Below are 18,452 nucleotides of genomic sequence, written 5' to 3' on the forward strand. Positions count from 1 at the left end.
TGATTCCATGACGCCCCATTCAAAGACTGTACGAAACATGGGAAACCTCAACCACTGCTCTTGAACTCAACAACAGTGCAAACATAAATTCCGAAAAATGGTGTGAAATTGAAGAAAAAACAGCAGCGAGTGAAAAATAAACCTGTACAAAGTTCATTTCATATATCTAGACAATTTTGTATTCGCACATTAACCGAAGTTATTCGCACTTAGCCTCAGTTAGGTCACTTCTCTCTCTAATGATACAAAATAACTATCATACAAATATAGCTTAAAGGTTCAACTTAAAAGTACATTGTGAAAACAAACAAACAACCCCCCCCCCCAAAAAAAAAAAATAGGAGTAAAATAAAGTTGTTCTTTTTCCAAATTAAAACGAAAATGGCAGCTTACCTGGAGTCGCAATCCAGGGACAGGTAAAAAAAAAAAAAAAACCCAGATGATTATAAGTCTTTAAATATTTTTGGAGCATCCCAAAATCTCCAAACAGCTGTAGTTCCCCCATCAGTTGTTGTTTTTGAAGAATAAAAAAACGCCAGGTGAAGACATGATGAGCAGCACCGGGGCACCGGAAGCTGTGTAACGACATACGGAAGTGACGACAGTGGTTGTCAAGGGACATCTTAGTTTACGGAAGTCCTTTGTCGCGCAGCAGTTTGAAGGGAAGATTGCCGATTGTCTAAATAAACTTCTTGATATTAAAACTTGTTATAGTTAGCAAGACTGGCTGTATGTTTTTTCGAGCCGGCGTTTGGTTTGACAAACTGTCTACTTCCTCTGCAATGGAGCGGGTGTCCGACTTTTCTCAGTGTGTGATGCTACCCCAGTTAGCTTCGTAACCAACAACATGGCAGAGGTTCCTCCTCCTGGATCGGTGATTGTGGCAGACTGGCATCGATGTAAAGAAAGCAAAGAATATTTCAGCAAGCTCCTACACAAGAAAAGACGCAAGAAATTTGGTATTATACTTTTTTTCCCACGTATTCCCACTCGTTTCTACATAGACATTTGAGTTATTTTGAGTTTTCATTCTGCTTTAAAAAAAAAAAAGATCCACAAAGCTTTAGTTACTTATCAAAATTTTGGATGAAAACGGAACTAGTCTACAATAAGAGAATACACAGTTGGAAATGAAACTATGAGTTGATTAGTTGTCTGATATATTAACTGGTAATTGTTTTCATAATCATCCGATGATTTCATTCATTCATTTCTTTTTATGGATCCCATTTTTCTACATTGAATGCTGTTAGCCTCAATACTAGTACTTTTACATGCTGTTACTCTAAATATCACTGTAGTATTCACATTAGTGATGTAATAAAGTATCAAAATATTTCCTCTAAACATGGTGTACAGTGTTTTGATGGTGGAAATAATCTATATTTTGAGACTAAGAGAGCTAAATCACAAAGACCAATTCATATCACTACTGATAACTGAATCTGGTGATAATTTTAAAACTTGACTGGCAGGCCTGTTGGAGTCACCAGTGATGCCCCCACATGCTGCCGTGGACACAGTTCATTATAAGATCTTCCTCTCTGGCAAGAGTGGAGTTGGAAAAACTGCTCTTGCTGCTCGTCTTGCTGGCCTGAATATTCCCAATAGCCATTATGAAACAACAGGTACGTGTCTATACCATCAGGCTGAGAGCATCTGTGTGTTTTAACAAGTAACATTTATTTCATATATATTCTGTTATTGAAGGTATTGAAACAACAGTGGTGTATTGGCCGGTGAAACTGAGGGACAGTGGCAGAGTGCTTTTCTTTCGCCTACAGCTGTGGGACTGTGGAGAAAACGCCTTACGCAGATTTGACCATTTGCTTCCAGTATGTTCTCTCTCTCTCTCTCTCTCTCTCTCTCTCTATATATATATATATAAACTTCTTCACTGTATTTTATTTATCAAATCACTGTCCCATCTCTCCCAGTCCTGTAAGGAACAGGTAGATGCAGTCCTTTTCCTGTTTTCCTTCACTGACAGGACATCCTTTGATGATCTGTCAAATCAAATTGCTAAATGGACCAGGCCATCTGTTGGCCAGGTTGTGAAAGTGGTGGTTGGCACCAAGTATCCTTCTGTTTTTAACCCACCCTGCATTCCAGTGTGCAGATGAAGTGATATACACTGTGCTAAACCAAAAGCTTTTGTTAATATATAGAAATATTTTTAGATAATCAATGCCAGGGTTGACCTTAACACCTTGTCCTTAGATTTGACCTCTTCATGCACTGTGATGTGGCGGAAAGAGACGTTAGGGGCTTCCAGGAAACATGGAGATTACCACTGCTACAGATGGGGGGCGAGGCCAGTGATGGGCTGGGTGACATAGCTCCACTCCTCAACTGCCTGACAGAACAGCTGTGGCATCAGGACTGTGTTGCTGCTGGATCATCCAGGCACCATTCACAGCTAGATACAGTCACTGTACTCTGATTCCAAGCATAAGTGCAAGGAGATTGCTGGAGATGAACTGGACTCCCGACAGGCTCATCTGTGGTTTTCTGTCTTTAAGAGAATGCACTCAGGAGCTGGTCTAAGAAAGTCTCACAACCCTCAGGCTGAGCTCAAGAGCCTGCTGTAGAGATGGATATGCAACTCCATATAATCCTATTGATAGAGGCCTTAATAATTTACTCTGAAAGGTTTCAATCATCCAAGTTTATGGAGCAACATCACAATACCAGAAATTGACTGGGATTGTTATTTATACATTAACATGACAATGTGGGCCATTACAGCCCACTCTTAAAGACACAATGTAGTCAGTTTAATAACACTGTCTACTCAACACAAGGTGACTCTTGTTTGGTCCTCATGTCTACAATAAATAACTGCTATATCTTGTGTGCTCATATCTGAAAGCACCAATAGTTGCTGAGTCAATATTTCACAGTGGAGAAACTCAGAACCAGAAATGTTGCTTTATTACCATCTTTATGTGGTTAAAACATATTTTACATTAAACTGATATAATGTCCAAAAGGCTCTTAATTTTTCATTAATTAAATAAAATGAATGCCTAAAAGATGCCAGTATTTAACACAAGTTAAAATTAAATTATCCCAGTAATAAAGAGTAAACCCTCACCTGCTGTGCGCCTGAACACTTGGTGTCAAAAAAATCATTAGTATTAGTAAGAATAGCATAGTGCAGTCAGGTTAGGTTAAATCTTAGTGGAGTGAGTTGTGAAGTGTCAAAATACATTCATGTGCAACATAAAATACAAAATTGTATGTATCAAAACTCAAAATCCATCTTCACATGGCCATGACTGTTTTCTTGACAGCACTTTCATCCACGTCTCTTTATCTGACCTATAGAGGGGGGGAAAAAAAACCCAACCTGAAAGTGGCATCACAGATGCAGGAGCTGCATGTGTCATTTTCCAGAGGACATTCATTCCTTCCTACCTTGTGTATGGAACAAGTATCGTGGCGGTCGGATGTCCTGTTTGACTATGAGAGAGATGCAGCACGAAGGACTCGGGAGGTAAACCCAGGAGTTCAGTCTTCAGATGCTCGATGCGTACTTGTGATGGGAATTCAGCGTGCTCCACAACTATGAAATGCTGATCCCTGAACATGATGCAAAGCAAGAAGAGGCTGCTTTCATGACTAAACAGATCAGTGTATTCTCAAATAAAACTGAAATTTGAAAATGAGCATTTGTTTTGTTCTCCCATGTTAAAAAGCTTTTACCTTTAAAAATTCAATTGACGTGTGTGTGTGTGTAACTTTTAAATTATGTCAGTAATTGCCAGATATTTGCAGTAGTGAATTCTGTCAATACTTCTTCAAAGAGATGATTAGAAGGTCATTGAAGAGGTGGAGGTAGACGTTGGTGAAGAACGTTCTGGAGTGGAAAGTGCCAGACACAGTCAGCTGTCTTATTGGGCCCTGGTGCACCAGAAAACGGCCGCTTCTGACCAGAGGAACTGACTAACAGAGGAAGAGGCAGTTCTGTTCGAGGTTACTGTCATCTGCAGATAACATAATAGCATCAAAAGTATTTTTTAGATCTAAAACAAAAAACTATGTCACCTTAACTTTGCCAAAATCCAGAAGCATCTCCAGGCAGACAAGCTCCTCAATCTGTTTCATTTTTTGAACCCCGTTGTTGCAGTCAGTCACTATCTGGGGTCAGCGAAACAGAAATTAATATGCACATCAACTGGTGAAGGTGGGCTTAGTACTCCCTCCTGAGGATTGGTCAAGTCTCTTTATCCTAACCTCTGATAGCACATGAAACTGCTTTGTAGAAGCAGAGGGGGGGGGAGAAAAAAAAAAAAAAAAAAAAAAAAAAAAAAAAAAAAAAAAGTACAGTGCAATAGACATACTTCATGTTACAAAAAAAAGACCTGCTTAGACTTAATTTAAGGTTTTTCAAAGCATAATTTGTACAACTATGTTATTCTCAAATCATCTCATTCGCACTGTGAGGTAAACAGTATTACCTTATGAATGGCTTCTATTGCTTTTTCAAGATTTGAAACCGAGTCAGAGTCCTGTTCAGTCAGTTTCAGGATGTTCTGAAATGGGGGAAGGGGGGGAGGAAAAAAAAAAAAAAAAAAAAAAAAAAGCAACATTTGACAAATGAGACATTGTTGAAAATGAATTTCTTTTGAACTCCAATCAGATTCATACCTTCAGCAGTAGATTAACACGAGTAATTTTCTGGAAGGGAAGGACAAGGAATGACTTGAGGCTCTGTCTTTGACACACTGGGTCACTCTCAAGCTTCTTGAGCAAAGACACAAAGTTCCTGTTCTGCTGCCTTGAAAAAGAAGAGGTGGCTGAATGTCGCTTTGAGGAATCAAAATATCACCAACGAAGTCGAGCACAGAACAGGGACTTACAGCAGCTGGTTGATAAGGGCCTCCTGGTACATCATGTTGGTCACATACGGCACATAAAGTGAGTGAAACTCTGAGCAATGCTGGAGCACAATGTCGCCAACTTCAGATATTAACACGCTTTCTCCAAGTCGCATTTCAAGATCCATGAGAAACCTAGAAGAGGTAGGACATGAGCTCAGCATCAACATGAACACAAGCAGTTCAAAAACAGCCGCTCATGTGTGTCTGTAGTCTCACTTTTCACTGGCTGCCATCACTTGACGAATGTTGGAAAACAAAATGTGTTGCTCCATTTTGGACAGGATCTGTTTCAGTGCCTTTGATGCCTGGAAATGATTGACAGCAACTCCAAGGCTCCTCAAGTAAGATGCTTCGGAGCCAATTAACTCAAACATTGACTGGAAATTGAACCAAAAAAAAAAAAAAAAAAAAAAAAGTGTATGGAACTTATTTTAATGTACTGGTCTTCCTTAACACCAAATTAACTATTAAAATCCAATTAATAGATAAGGCAAGAGATATTTGTTTTCACACCTCCTGAAGGCGAATCTGTCTGGGAGTCAACGTGTGCAGGAGGCCAGACACCTTCACCTCATCCAAATCTTGCCAAAGTGTGCATGGAGTCACCCTGATAGGCTGAGGTGGAGGTGAGCATGAAGCTGCTTCGGTAGGGTCCGAGTTATTGCACTGAGCGATAAGACGGGGCTGAAAACCCTGCAGGTACTTCGGTGTGATTAGCTCAGAGACAAAACTCGTGCTGAGTTTATACAGATCATTCCTCAGTGTTTGCAAATAGTAATCCTGATATAATGGGACTGCAGAGCACAGGGAGAGAGCAAAGGCTTTTAAAATAGCTTGAAGTTATACACTGACCAATGAAAAGAGCCTCAAGTTGAAGGGAACTTACAAATGTCGATGTACTTCGACTGGAATGATACACACAACACTTCCTCATCATCTGTCTCTAACACACTGGGTTTGAAAAACAAAACCATGTTTAATTATTTGCCCACATTTTTTTTTTTTTTTTATTTATTCATACACATATATATCCTATAAGAGTTTTGTTTTTATATTAAATGAACCATAAAAGGTATTTAATCTGTGTACAAAAAAAATATAATAATTTTATATATATATATATATATATATATATATATATATATATATATATATATATATATATATATATATATTTTTTTTTTTTTTTTGTACACAGATTAAATACCTTTTATAGTTCATTTAATATAATATTTAATATAAAAACAAAACTCTTATAGGTTCAGTCTCTCTCACCCCTCTGTACTTGAGTCTTCATCATCTGAGGACAAAGTTGTGTTAGTGTCTTGAAGTTCAGGAACCAAGAACAATTTGGGCAGCGAGCGCATTTTCCCCAGGTCCCATGTGCTCTTTAAGGCCACCGCCTTGATGGCAGAGGATAAATCTATGGGAGGACTAGAGCAGGACAGAGCTATTTTACTGTCATAGTCCTGTGTCAGGTAAAACCACAATTCACCTTTTTGAGATAAACGCTGATGTCCTCACCTGCGATCCTCATGCTGGCTCATGGAGCCACTGCTTTCATCAATGCCCCCGCCATCCTGTGTATCTGAAGGGCGAAACCCTGAAGAGAGCTGCTCGCTTGTCTCCACTGCTGGTATTTCTGAGATCAGATCACTCACTAGATGACTCTTTCCAAAGTAGGAGTGCAGATTACTGATGATGTAATCGCTCAAGCTGTTCTCTTCTTTACCATCAAACTCAGCCATGATGCTTCAGACTGGATATGTTCCCTCGGGAAGAAACAAACAAAAAAGTGTCACTGAGCCTTTCAGTTTTATAGTCTTAGCCAAAGATCTGGTATCAAAGCAGAATCCTGCCTCACACTCCCTCAGATGAGCTAGTCTGTGTTAAATGTGACAGGAGCTTTTGGTCTTAATCACAGAAACTAGAGTCAGGTGTGATTTGACTCACATGGTCAAGGTTTCAGAATCATGTTTACAAAGCCAGACTCCAACAAATGATTTATTTTACAATTTAAAAAGTGAGTTATTGCCCGAAAACACCATAGTGATATCCTGGAGTCAAGTCAAGGTTTATTTCTGTTGCACATACAAAAAAAAAAAAAAAAAAAAAAAAAATCCCAGGTCAACCAAAGTGTTGTACAGGCTATACAAATATAGCCCACACAGCCTGCATCTTCGAGCCTGCTTTTTATTTTTGCTATATGAAGTATTCAGCTTACTGTTATGTAAAAAAAAAAAAAAAAAGAAAAAAGTTTTGTTTACCAATGACTCATGACATATTGTATACAAATACTAGTTCCATTTTATTTGCAATTTAAAATTTCATACAAGATAAAAGTAAATAATTCAATCTGCTTGAACATTGTTGGTATTTGACTCAAAGCCATTAAAATCCGTGATATATGATGTACTGACAAAACATTTGACAGTTGCAAATGGACATATTTGAACAAATTACAAAATGAAAACGGATGTTTTTAAAGGTATAAACAGACAGATACACAGATGATTTGACACAAAATTGACTTTTTGAACAAGAACTAAAAACAATTTTGTAATCTACACATGGCAAGGCTTTTAGACTGTGGAGAACATACAGTACAAGATACCTTCTGTAATACACACTGCTTTAAAAAAAAAAAAAAAAAAGAGCCATCTATGATCATACTTCAACAATCCTGTGATTCACTTGATATTTCAATGTGACTATGGCTGTGAATTTATGGATTTCCACTTCACTGTAGAAATGAATTGTAAACTTGATTGAAGATGGGTTGACCCTTCTACACTGCAGCATATCCCACAATGTAGCTTCTCTTTAAACAGGCTCAGATTTTTGTAATTGAAGGGGCAAAAAATATAAAAATCAACATGCTGTGTTTGTTCTAAATCAGCAAATTGCTTTGAATATCCATGTCTGTACTGGATGATCTACAGCTGACCAGATGCTGTTACTCTGGCATTGGGAGTAGAAGTAGAGCTTCTCCATTTTGAGATTATTTTATGGATGCTCCACATTGTATACTCTTGCATAATAATAGTTTCATGAGATATGAAAGGCAAAATTATAACAATATTTAAAGAACTGGTCTCACGCTGGGCATTTCATAATATGTCAATGTTGGACAACAAAAAAAAAAATCACTCTATCATACCAAATCTCTAAAAACCGAAGAAATGGGTGGGCACCCAAAACATCTGCATGCAAACACCTCACAGATCTGTTATATCCAGACAAGTTTTGCCAGTTGTCCTGTTTGTTCTTGGATATTTTGTACGACAAACCAAGAGACAGCATTTCCCTGTGTTTATACGTGCTCCCTGCTAAAAAAGGGATTGAGACATCTGAATCAGTAACAAGGTATAAATAAGACAGATGCTGAGTTAGGAGGCCGGAGACTCGCATGAGTGGTTATGAGTCTAGGTGGGCACAGTGATACTGCGGGATAGTAGAGCCAGCAGAGCCAGCTCCACAACCCCATGGGCTTGTTCCAGTGCCTCTGCAGCCTCCCTAGCAGAGAAGCCAGCTGCCTGGATCCTCTGGATGTGCTCAGCTGGAAATTGTTCTATAAAGGGATGTGGAGAGGGAAGCAGAGGGGGTGCAGATGTAGGCTGGGGAGCCTGAACAAGAGACGGGGCAGAGATGGATGAAGTGCTACAGACTTCCTCGGGTGAACCCGCTGCCATTGACAAAGGGCTCAGAAATGTCTGCTCAGTCTGGAGACCAAGAGAGTCTGGGCTGTTGGTGCCAGAAGCTTGTCCGTCGGCAACCCCTCGCCCCTGCTGTCCCTCAGGAGGTTCCCTGAACTCCAGGTTCCCTGCAGAGTCAGGAGGAACCTCTGGCTTAGGCTGAGAAATGCTGACGTTACTGGCCTCATCTAACCCACATCCATCTGCAGCCCTCTCCCTTGAGCCATCAGGATGCTGTGGGGGCCCTTGTTCACCCATAGTCTCTGCTGTATCTCTGGCATGATGTTCATCATGGTCAGGCACAAGACACTTAGATGATCCTTCATCAGACACAGCAACAGCATGGTTGGCTTTGGCATCGCTTAGTTCTTCATCAGCTGTAATGGCAGTACATGGGGCAGGCTGGCTGTCTTCGGGAGTTGGAGTGCGTGGCTTGGGGGCCGATTCGTCTGTGTCCTCTCTGAGTGGATGTGAGGGGGAGCAAGAGGTGCTGTGGTTTTGCGAGTGAGCACGGTTGTTGGATACCAGCAGCTCGTGGAGCTCCATCAGAGCAGCTGCCAGTGAGGGGATGCTGTCGGAGCTGGAGCAATGCTCTCCTTCAGGCTGGTCCCTCTCAGAAGTCACCATGCCATGAGAGGTAGTGGGGGACTCCATTTCAACTGAGTTAAGTTGGCTAGTAACACGTGTGCAGGCCTCACCTGTATCAGCCGTGTCAGACTCCGTCATCTCCTGCTCCATAGGTTGAACAGGGGAAAGTTCCCCTGGATGGGAGGGTGTGGAGCTATTCACTGCCTCAAATGATTCAGCATCACCCTCTTTGGCTGCACAAAGTACCTCACCCTCTGGACACTGGGATAACGTAAGCATATCTGCGGTAGGGGTATGTGTAGGCAGGATGTCTGTAGAGGAACTGGGTATAGGGGGCACTTCAGAGTTGTTATGGACAGGCAGAGGTTGAGGTTGAACCTGATCAGTTGAAGAAGCAGAAGTCTCTGCTAAGGATGAAGGCCGAACAAGTTCCTGCAAACCAGGTTGGTCCTGGCACTGCCCTGATACTGAGGCCTGCTCCATGGTGGCCGGGGCAGACTGAGAGCGATCCAGAGTCTGGTGTGGACCAGAGGAAGGGGTTTCGGAGGGGGAGGTGGATGAGGACATTTGGTCTAAGGGTCTGGGTAATGTAAATGGTGGGGGCTGTGGTGAGGTAGTTTGTCCATCTGCAGTGTCTATTGGAAGAGAAAATATAAGTGGGAATTAAAGAGCAGAAATGTGTGTGAATCTTCTGGGGACACGACTAAAAATAATGTGCATTTTCATAAAGGTTTAGGAAAGCACCAAAAACAAACAAACAAAAAAATTCCAAAGTGAAAATCTTATACTGAAAATCTGTTGGTTGTTCTGCTATTTTCAATTATTAAAGGTATCCAAATAAACACATGAAAAAGTATAAATGAAGGTACGACATCAAATAACCAATCCAGCAGCAAAATAACAGCAAAATAAAAGAAATAAATAGGAATGGACTTAGCACTGGCAATGGATTTGTGAATTTGCAGTACCTGGTTGGTAGGGCCCTCTCCAGCTGTCTCCAAATGCATCAGTGCTGTCCTGCTCAGGGGTTAGGGCACACACCACACACATCATGCAAAGGGACGGAGAAAGTTAGCAGTCACACACAGGGCATGCACCAACCTATGAGCCTTTTCACACGCACGCACGCACGCACGCACGCACGCACGCACGCACGCTCATGTGAAAAGAGTCATCCAATAACAACCAACCTACGTCCTGACGGAGAGGTCACACTGTAATCACTAAACCTGAGAATGTGAGAATGTGAGATCACGCCAAAAGGATGTTGGACCAAAATCACTTCCTCAAAATATAATCAAGACCAAAAATGTAAAAATCGATTGATGCCGCAAAATGGCATGAAAACTCTTCTTTTTGTTTGAATTCCATTTTCACTGTGCAGCCATTAGAAGACATGGCTGGCCAATGGGAGCAATAACAAAGATTAAGTGTATTAATGGCAGCTACCCAAATGTTGGAAAGCATTAAAGGGAAATTTATGATTACATTTTTAACATCTTGAATGTAATGAAGCAAACAATGACCCAATCTCTTGAATTCTATTAAGGCCAGGTGAGGATTCACATTAGCTAATGTAAAGTAAATTGAAAACGATCGACACAAAAGTGTTTGGATAGATTAAAAAAAATGGACAGTAAATCTGTTTCAAACAAGAAAAACTAAAACACTAAGAAATAATATGGAATTTATATATAGGGTATAAACTATGTAACTGACTTTCTGACATTTATGTCTCCTTTATGACAAAGCGCGTGTTTCAGCAGCTACTCTACAAATGAACCTGTAACAGTTTCATATCACATAACAAACAAATTTCGATATTTTGAAAACCAGTTTAAACACCATAAATTTCAAAAGAATTACAACACTTTCTCACAAATCTAAGGGTAACAGAGTGACCCAATAACATCTGCCAATGTTTGACCGGCAGGACTATGCTAACATAATCTGATTGAACCTGTTCTTCAGTTCTTCAGTTGAAACACTGGGAGATACTGAGTTTACTTATTAATGTTGATAACATCATCATTAGTATGTCCATTCCCCACATGTAGTTGTGCTTTAAAAAGCACATAATGGCCCTTAAGTAAGCTTTAAATGCAATCCGTTCATCATCAGTGTGTTTCCTCTAACTTTCATTTACTTGAGATATTTTTCTCAGCAAAAGAGCCGAAAACGATTTACTCATGATAACAAAATCCAGATATGAATAATAAAATACTTAACTGCATAATTGAAACACAATTTTACATCAGTGTTAAAAACTTTTTTTGGCACCAGATATTATCTTCTCATTGTCCTTTAAGTGTTGTTCTCACACTCTTTCAGCTATACACGGTACTGCTGCACTGTCAGACAGAATCTGACTAAACTGGTGTTTCTCCTCCAGCAACATTACCCATAAAAGCTAAAAAAAGATTATAACATTCATGCTTCTGATCAGAAGTCAGGTGAAGTGGTAAACACTTTCAAACTGATTCCCTACTGGGTTTGAAAAGAAACAAAGAAAGCTGCTCTGTGACATACCTGTTAATAGAGTGCTAATGCATTACCACACTTTTATTATCATAGAGATTAAAAAGTCCATCAACTGTGATACAAAAATACAGTTTCAAATCATGAATGTTCAATGAAATCACAAATACTTCCCTTTAAGCCCCAAGTTTGATTTCAGCCAAGATTGAATTTTTCCTATATTCCTATTTCTGACCTCACCTTATTCTAAAGCACGTTCGATTTGCTGTGGTGATGACATGAGATGACTGAAAGTTCAGATGACTGCACAAATGGGGTTGAGAGTAAGAAGCTTTAAGTGGCACATGCAAATGTAGTTCTAATCAAGCTGAAAAAAGCTCAATGAAAACCACACTGAAGTGCAGAGGTGGAAGGCAGTCTTACCACTTTCTTGTATGGACCTCTGAAGTGCCTCTGCTAGTTCTCTATCAGCTATCTCATCTGGACGGGCGTCTTCACGTCCCTCTGCTCCATATGCCAGTCTGGCACACTCTGGCAGCTCAGCCTCAGACAGGAAGCGAGTTTCAGTGCCTGTGGTGCCTATTACAAGCACGCTCTTCTTTAGGTCAATCGAACACTACAAGAAAAACAAGACAAATACTGAACCTTGGTGGTTTCAGTTAATTTGTATACATTCAAATAATGCACAGAACAGAACATGGAAACCCTCGTTTCATGGAATTGCTTCCAGTCCAATATTGACTGACACTGATCAGATAAAAGGGGCTCACACCTGGTGTCTCTTCAGCATATCCAGGCCAAGCAACATGTCCATCGGTTGGTCCTCCAAAATGGAGAAAGAACAAGGGAGGAAGTCCCCCTCAATCTGGACCTGAGCTGGATGTGTACAACAGAACCACAGTTTCAATTACAATGAAATGTTAAATTAGAGACTTGAACATGGAAGCAGTCAAAGAACCAGTTTATTTTTACTCTACGCCAAAATCTGAAAACATTTTGATCTTTTTATATCTCATTTTATATTTCTTTGTGCAGCTTTAATGGTATATTAAATCATAAGCTTGGCTTTAGTTTGTGGATATTTTTCATAGCTGTAGCGCCACAATAGCTATGATTCACATAATGTTAAACAACCTTGTGATGCCTTTTGCAAGACATGAAAAACTGGAACCAAACTTAACTATTTCTTGATTCTTTTTTCTGAGAGCTAGTCTTGGCTTGCTTAAATTACACCAAATCTAACACCAACCCAAATGAACTCTGCCAATGATCTTCTGTGTGCCCACTCCTTTGGCAATCCCGGCCCAACGTCGGTCTACCAGGCGCATGATGTTGCAGCGCTCGGCACACGCTTGGCTCATGATGGTCATCTGTGCTCCTGAAAATGGGGAAGAAACCACTCTATGAACTATATGAAAACTGCAGTAGTAAGTAGTGAAAACAATAAAGGTAAATGGTGATCCAAAGAAGGCTGTATATATTTTGTTAATGTTTTCTGCCCCAAAACAAAGTAGCTCCCTATTGTGTCAGAACGCATTACCTGAGTCAACAAAAGCTTTCACAGGGTGGCCATTGACTTTGCAGTTTATGTAGAGCATCACCACCTGTCCAAAGCTTTCGGGGGCCTCCTCCATTGCAATGGTCATGTTTTCTTCCACATTGTGTTGCCTGGAATATGCACAAAGTATGAAATCCTGCTGTCTGTAAACAGTGAACAGATATGCCTTCCCATTCTTCCATTATGATTTATAGTTACATTGTTTAAAATCCCAAATATCAGACTGACTGAAAAGTGTAGCAGAATTTGGCACAAACTCCAGTCTCTAGAAAATACCTGATGTCCTCCTCAATCTTGGCTTGGGCTTCCAAATCAAAAGGATCAGCAGTCAGGAGTCTGATTCTCTCTTGCTCTCTCCTGGCTCGATCCTGCTGCTGTTCCAACAGCACTTTGGTGAAACGCTCTGAGGAAACAGTCAAACTAAAATAACCGACTCATATCTTTCTGAAAAACAGGGAAGTAAACAGAATTTTTGGCATACAATGATATTTTAGTGTGTGTGTGTGTGTGTGGGGGGGGGGGGGGGGCGGGGGTTGTTTACCCAAGTCTCCACTCAGCAGAGCCTCAGCAAGGGGTGGGTTTCGTTCCTTCAGAAGTGAAAGTTCATGTGGATTAGATAGTAGCATCTGCTGGAGTAAGGCAGGGTCATCCAGCCCCTGGGGAGAGGAGCCGCGGAAGGCCATTGGCGTGGAGGGTTGTGCAGGACGCTGCTGCTGTGGCTGCTGTGGTTGCTGTGGCTGCTGTGGCTGCAGCGGCTGCAGCGGCTGCAGTGGGGCCTGTTGCTGTGGTCTTATTGCACCACGCTGACTGGTTGAAGAGGAGGTGCCTGGGACTGTAATAGAGCGAAAGTCGATATGGGGCAGACCTAAAGGGCAGAGTGAGATGTGAGTGTACTGCATTTAAAACGCTTCTTACTAAAGACATAATACATATTTCATAAGTCCTCAGACTTATCTTGATTTAGCTGCCAATTTCGCCAATGATGAAGACGAAAAAACAAACAAAAAAAACAAACAAACAAACCAAAAAACCCAAAACAAACCCTACAGGTCTATCTTCCTTACATTATGATTACTAACAGCAGCTCCTCCTTCATCTGCCACCTGATAGGGTTTATGTCATTTTAACAACTGTGCATTACCTGGGAAGGCTGGCTGAGTCGGTGGTGGTCGTCGGTCAGCTTGCCTGAGAACCACCACATCTCCATCCTTAACACCATAAGTCCCCAAGGCACGAGTAAGGTCTTTTAGGGGCTGTTCTACATATGTAATCTGGACACAGAAAAATAGAGAGAATTTCATCAAATAAATAATATAGTTTCTGTGACTAGGCAACCCTATTACCTGAAAACTGAAGTAAGTATTGCCTTCCAACCTAGATCTTCAAGGTTACACCACTGCTTGAGTCTTGTCATGTGTCAGTGTACTGATACAATTTAGCAATTTCCCTTTCACTTTAAAGCGTGCACACCACCACATAGCAAACAAAGAATGAAAGTGGAATGAGATAAGCCTGAAGAAAGTCTGTCTTATAAGGTTGTATAATGGGTTGGGTTGTCTGTTAAAGATCCCAGTTTAGGAGTAACAGTTATGCTTGTGCAGCCAAAGGCAAATTTCTACATTTGTGGAAAATAAATAGATCCATGAAAAATGCATGCCCCCCCAACCACCCAAAAAAAAAAACAAAAAACAAAACACAAATGTCACTAAAATTCACTAATCCTAGCCTCTCATTTGCTACTTTCCCAGATGTCAATGAGCGCTAAATCAACATCATGATATTTTGATCTTAAGTTTGTCTTTTTTTTTTTCTTCTGTTTTGAATGGGGTAACTTGGGTTTTGGGGTCGGGCAATTCTGACTAACCCTGACCAACCAATCATTACAGAAAACAAGTGTCAGATGTGATAATAGTGAAAATAATTGGTAGTTTCAAGCTCACAGTTTCTCTTTGCCTTGACAACATAATACTTAAATTGTTGTTTTCTCTGTTATTTACTTGAAACTCAGAGAGCAATGCAAACAGTTTGATGAAAAAAAAAAAACAAAAACAAACAAAAAACACGAAACTGATCAAGTCATGAAGTGATGAAACTGACTTGAAATGTTAAATCACTCTTAGTTATCTTAACAGTCTGGACTTTGGGCTGTTGTGTTATTTACTGCTCAAACGTGTTTATAATCTTTTAATCTTTTTTCAATGTTATAATTTCGTCTATAGCATCAGTAAGTCCAGGGAGACATGCACAGGCATGGAGCCAAAACAAGGGAAAATGTACATGTACGAACAACTGGGATCAACCCAGTAAAGAGAGAAAAGACTCATCTTTGATCTCAGTAATAACAAAAGCCAAATTTCTCACTTATAGTTAGAAATCGGCCATCTGGCCTGACGTTAGGCCAGAGTACAAACTTTATTAAAGGTGTTGTCGTTGGAGCAAAATCAAGTCCAGGCGTTAACCGCTACACAACAGTTAGCCTGTCGCCGGGATGATTTTGGGAAGAGTTTACACCATCAAACAGACAAAACCGAAACTTTGTAAGTGTTGTTGACCGTCGGGGACACACGTCGGTGATTTAGTTTGTTGTTGTTAACTGGAGTTTCGCAACAGCGCGTCTGTCAACAAGGCAAAAGCCCGATTCATGCTAGCAGCTCAGCTAGCTAGCCCTTAGCTCAGCTAGCTCCGCGGCTACTAAGCTAACTTCGTGTCTGACCTGAATCTCCCCAGCTGGGATCCCCGACTCCAGTTCACAAAGTGCTACAAAGTCTCTGAGCTCCAGCTCCGGGGACACATCGAGGGCGAAGGTGGTTTCTGGGCGATCCCTCGGCGCGCAGAAAACGGTGACCAGCATCGCTTTTGTCGGGACGGGATCACTGAACAAACCCGCTGTAACAGATTGCGATTAGTGTAGTTCCTTGTCTCACAGTGAGGAGGGAAACACTGCTGTACTTTGGATTTTCTCCAAACTTAAAGACGCATTTCTGTTGGAGTTAGCTTTGGAGGGGAAAGCAGGAGTAAACGAAAGGACCGCCACCGGTTTGCACTTACTGGGCGGACGCCTGACGGGACACTTTCTCTTTTAACAACTAAACATCAAGTCCGGCTCGCCAGTGCCGCATTTCATCCGGCTTGTTTTTCGACATGTCGCACTACAGAAGTCGTGAGTAGTTTCTTCTTCCCATTTTCCATTATTATCTTACACTGAGAGCCACTTTCCCATTACCACCCCCCAGTGGACCCATTCAAGGTTACACATTGTTGTTTTCTTTCTTTATTTTTCCTCACTGCAACACAATCAGAAATCTGAAATCAGAAATCAGAAGTCAGAAGTTGCCAGATGTGTAAACACAATAGGAATGATGCATCGATACAAAGATCCTGATCCAACATAGGTAAACTGGTGCTGTGCATCATACAGTAGTGAGCCCTCACTTAAAGTCGAAGTCAGTGTATGTTTCATTCTTGCTCCAGTGAAAATGGAGATTCAGATTTGCCTTCGCTGTGGTTATTGTTATGGTCACATCACTTGTAGATTTTTCTATTTTTCTCATCTCAAATTAACTTGAAATTTTGGATTAAGGAAATTCAAGCATTTATGTGCTGATAGAAAGGCAGACTATAAAAAACTTAGGTTTGTAAAGACAAAAATGTATTCTCATATGCCCTATTGCTCTAAATGCCAACCCACTAGCACAGACTTGTTCCATGTTTTGTGAGTGGTGTAATGTACCGACATCAGCTGGTGTGTCACAATGGAAACATACAGAAGTTGTCAACGGTGCAATATCAAATTCTTGCTAAATTCTTGCTTTGTTCTTTGCTAACCCTTTGCTAATAGTCCACACATCATAATGTTGTGAGGTCCAGAAAGGGGGGCACCGTAATCTATGTGCTTGGTTGTTGCTTATAACTGCTCTGTAAAAAGAAAAGAAACTCCATACACTGTCCATAGTCATGCAATTCTGTTTTTCCACATCCAGTCCAGTTCTGGGGAAATTCCGAAGAGGAGAGCTTAGAAACAATAACAACAACAACAAAAGGAAACTCAGAAGAAGAATTTAGCCACAAGGGCTAAGTTCCAACTTGAATCGCATGAAAGACAACACTGCCGCCGAAGAGGGACGAGCCGGACCGACAGCCACTTCAGCCGAGGACCAGTCTAGATTGGGAGGCCATGACAAGGGACCTCCACGCTCCTCTGTCCTTTTCAGGGCCAGCTGCCACCCAAAGTAAGGTTGCGTTTATCTGCTCTCCCAGCTGGCTGTTCTGAGTGGTGCCAGGCATGGCTATTAGACAATGCTAACCAAAATTTAAGTTTTAAAAGCTGTCCTTCCTCAGAGAAATCATTGTATTTGACAAACAACCTTCCATTAGTCACCAGCTGCTTGATTATCATCATTATATCATGTTGTTCCATTTACACATCTGAACTCCCCTGTTTCATTTGGTTTATGCTTTGATCTGCATCTCTATATAATAAACAAATATTTTGATTTATCCCTTATTAATGGATAAAAACCTCCAAAATATTTAAGCCATTGTTACACTCCTTCCTTCAGTATTTTTTTTTTAAGTCAATCCACAGTAAATAACATCCCTTCCAGATTGAGACTTGATAAGAGGCAATAATATACACAATCTTAGGCACAACACATAACATGGCATTGGTAGTTGTTAAGCTTTGTGGATAATTTATAACTTGCTACTCCTTTCCACAATCCATTATGTGGAATTATTCTTTTTCACCTTGACACCTTGGAATTGATTGTAATTCATTTACCAAAAAGAAATCTAACAAGTGGTATGACACAGTGTGTGTGTGTAAGGTGTATGTTTTTTGATGTGCATCTACTTCTGCTGCAACCGCAGTTTGCCAGACTTTTTGCAGAGCAATGGAAGGAAACGTGTAACGTCTGGTGCCGTAGTTCTACTTCCCTGACATGCTTTGATGTCTTAGATAACTATAGATTCATTTGCTTTTAAAGGTTTGTTTCTGGAGGAGAAAAAAAAGCTCTCCGGATAGGCTTCCTACATTTGTGACACATATTCACAAACAAATAAACCATCCTACTAATGAAAACCAGAGAAATAGTAGCATTCCAATCTGAGAAAGAGAAAAATTTTGTGATACTTTGATAATTTCGTGATTAAATTGTTTTTCATAACTTTACTGACTGGCTGCTGCTGAAAACCCCTGTGGAGGTGTCTTTCAGCATCTATTTTCAAGAAGCAAACCTGCAGCATTTG

At 40.6% G+C, this 18,452-nt stretch overlaps 2 protein-coding genes across 6 annotated transcripts; one reads left to right on the plus strand and one right to left on the minus strand.

Annotated features, from left to right (window-relative positions):
* The first annotated feature begins 628 nt into the window (after positions 1-628).
* Positions 629-3,658, plus strand: cplane2 (ciliogenesis and planar polarity effector 2). The gene is made up of 5 exons (XM_029502731.1): positions 629-959; positions 1,476-1,628; positions 1,711-1,835; positions 1,938-2,077; positions 2,221-3,658. The coding sequence occupies exons 1-5, from the start codon at positions 848-850 to the stop codon at positions 2,441-2,443; spliced, it is 753 nt and encodes a 250-aa protein (XP_029358591.1). The 5' UTR covers positions 629-847; the 3' UTR covers positions 2,444-3,658.
* A 3,518-nt stretch (positions 3,659-7,176) lies between these two features.
* ddi2 (DNA-damage inducible protein 2) lies at positions 7,177-16,369 on the minus strand. 5 transcript variants are annotated; one of them, XM_029503152.1, is made up of 11 exons: positions 16,254-16,369; positions 15,919-16,091; positions 14,347-14,476; positions 13,747-14,070; positions 13,482-13,608; positions 13,188-13,315; positions 12,897-13,025; positions 12,420-12,523; positions 12,071-12,263; positions 10,138-10,186; positions 9,713-9,804 (listed from the first exon to the last, which is right to left on the minus strand). In XM_029503152.1, exons 2-10 carry the CDS (start codon positions 16,054-16,056, stop codon positions 10,176-10,178), a joined length of 1,284 nt encoding a protein of 427 aa, XP_029359012.1. In that variant the 5' UTR covers positions 16,057-16,091; positions 16,254-16,369; the 3' UTR covers positions 9,713-9,804; positions 10,138-10,175. The 5 variants fall into 5 exon arrangements, with proteins under 5 accessions (XP_029359010.1, XP_029359012.1, XP_029359013.1 ...); XM_029503153.1 differs by having other exon boundaries at positions 13,747-13,944; positions 14,017-14,070; positions 15,919-16,349; XM_029503151.1 differs by having other exon boundaries at positions 15,919-16,349.
* Positions 16,370-18,452: the final 2,083 nt, after the last annotated feature.

The sequence above is a fragment of the Echeneis naucrates genome, chromosome 5 (assembly GCF_900963305.1).
Source record: "Echeneis naucrates chromosome 5, fEcheNa1.1, whole genome shotgun sequence".
NCBI classification, from domain to species: Eukaryota; Metazoa; Chordata; class Actinopteri; order Carangiformes; family Echeneidae; genus Echeneis; species Echeneis naucrates.

Coding starts and splice junctions, on each gene's coding strand:
- cplane2 (XM_029502731.1), top strand. CDS start 848: ATGGCAGAGGTTCCTCCTCCTGGATCGGTGATTGTGGCAGACTGGCAT. Junction 960..1,475: donor GAAAAGACGCAAGAAATTTG/GTATTATACTTT, acceptor CTTGACTGGCAG/GCCTGTTGGAGTCACCAGTG. Junction 1,629..1,710: donor TAGCCATTATGAAACAACAG/GTACGTGTCTAT, acceptor CTGTTATTGAAG/GTATTGAAACAACAGTGGTG.
- ddi2 (XM_029503150.1), bottom strand. CDS start 10,222: ATGATGTGTGTGGTGTGTGCCCTAACCCCTGAGCAGGACAGCACTGAT. Junction 9,805..10,137: donor GAGAGGGCCCTACCAACCAG/GTACTGCAAATT, acceptor CTCTTCCAATAG/ACACTGCAGATGGACAAACT.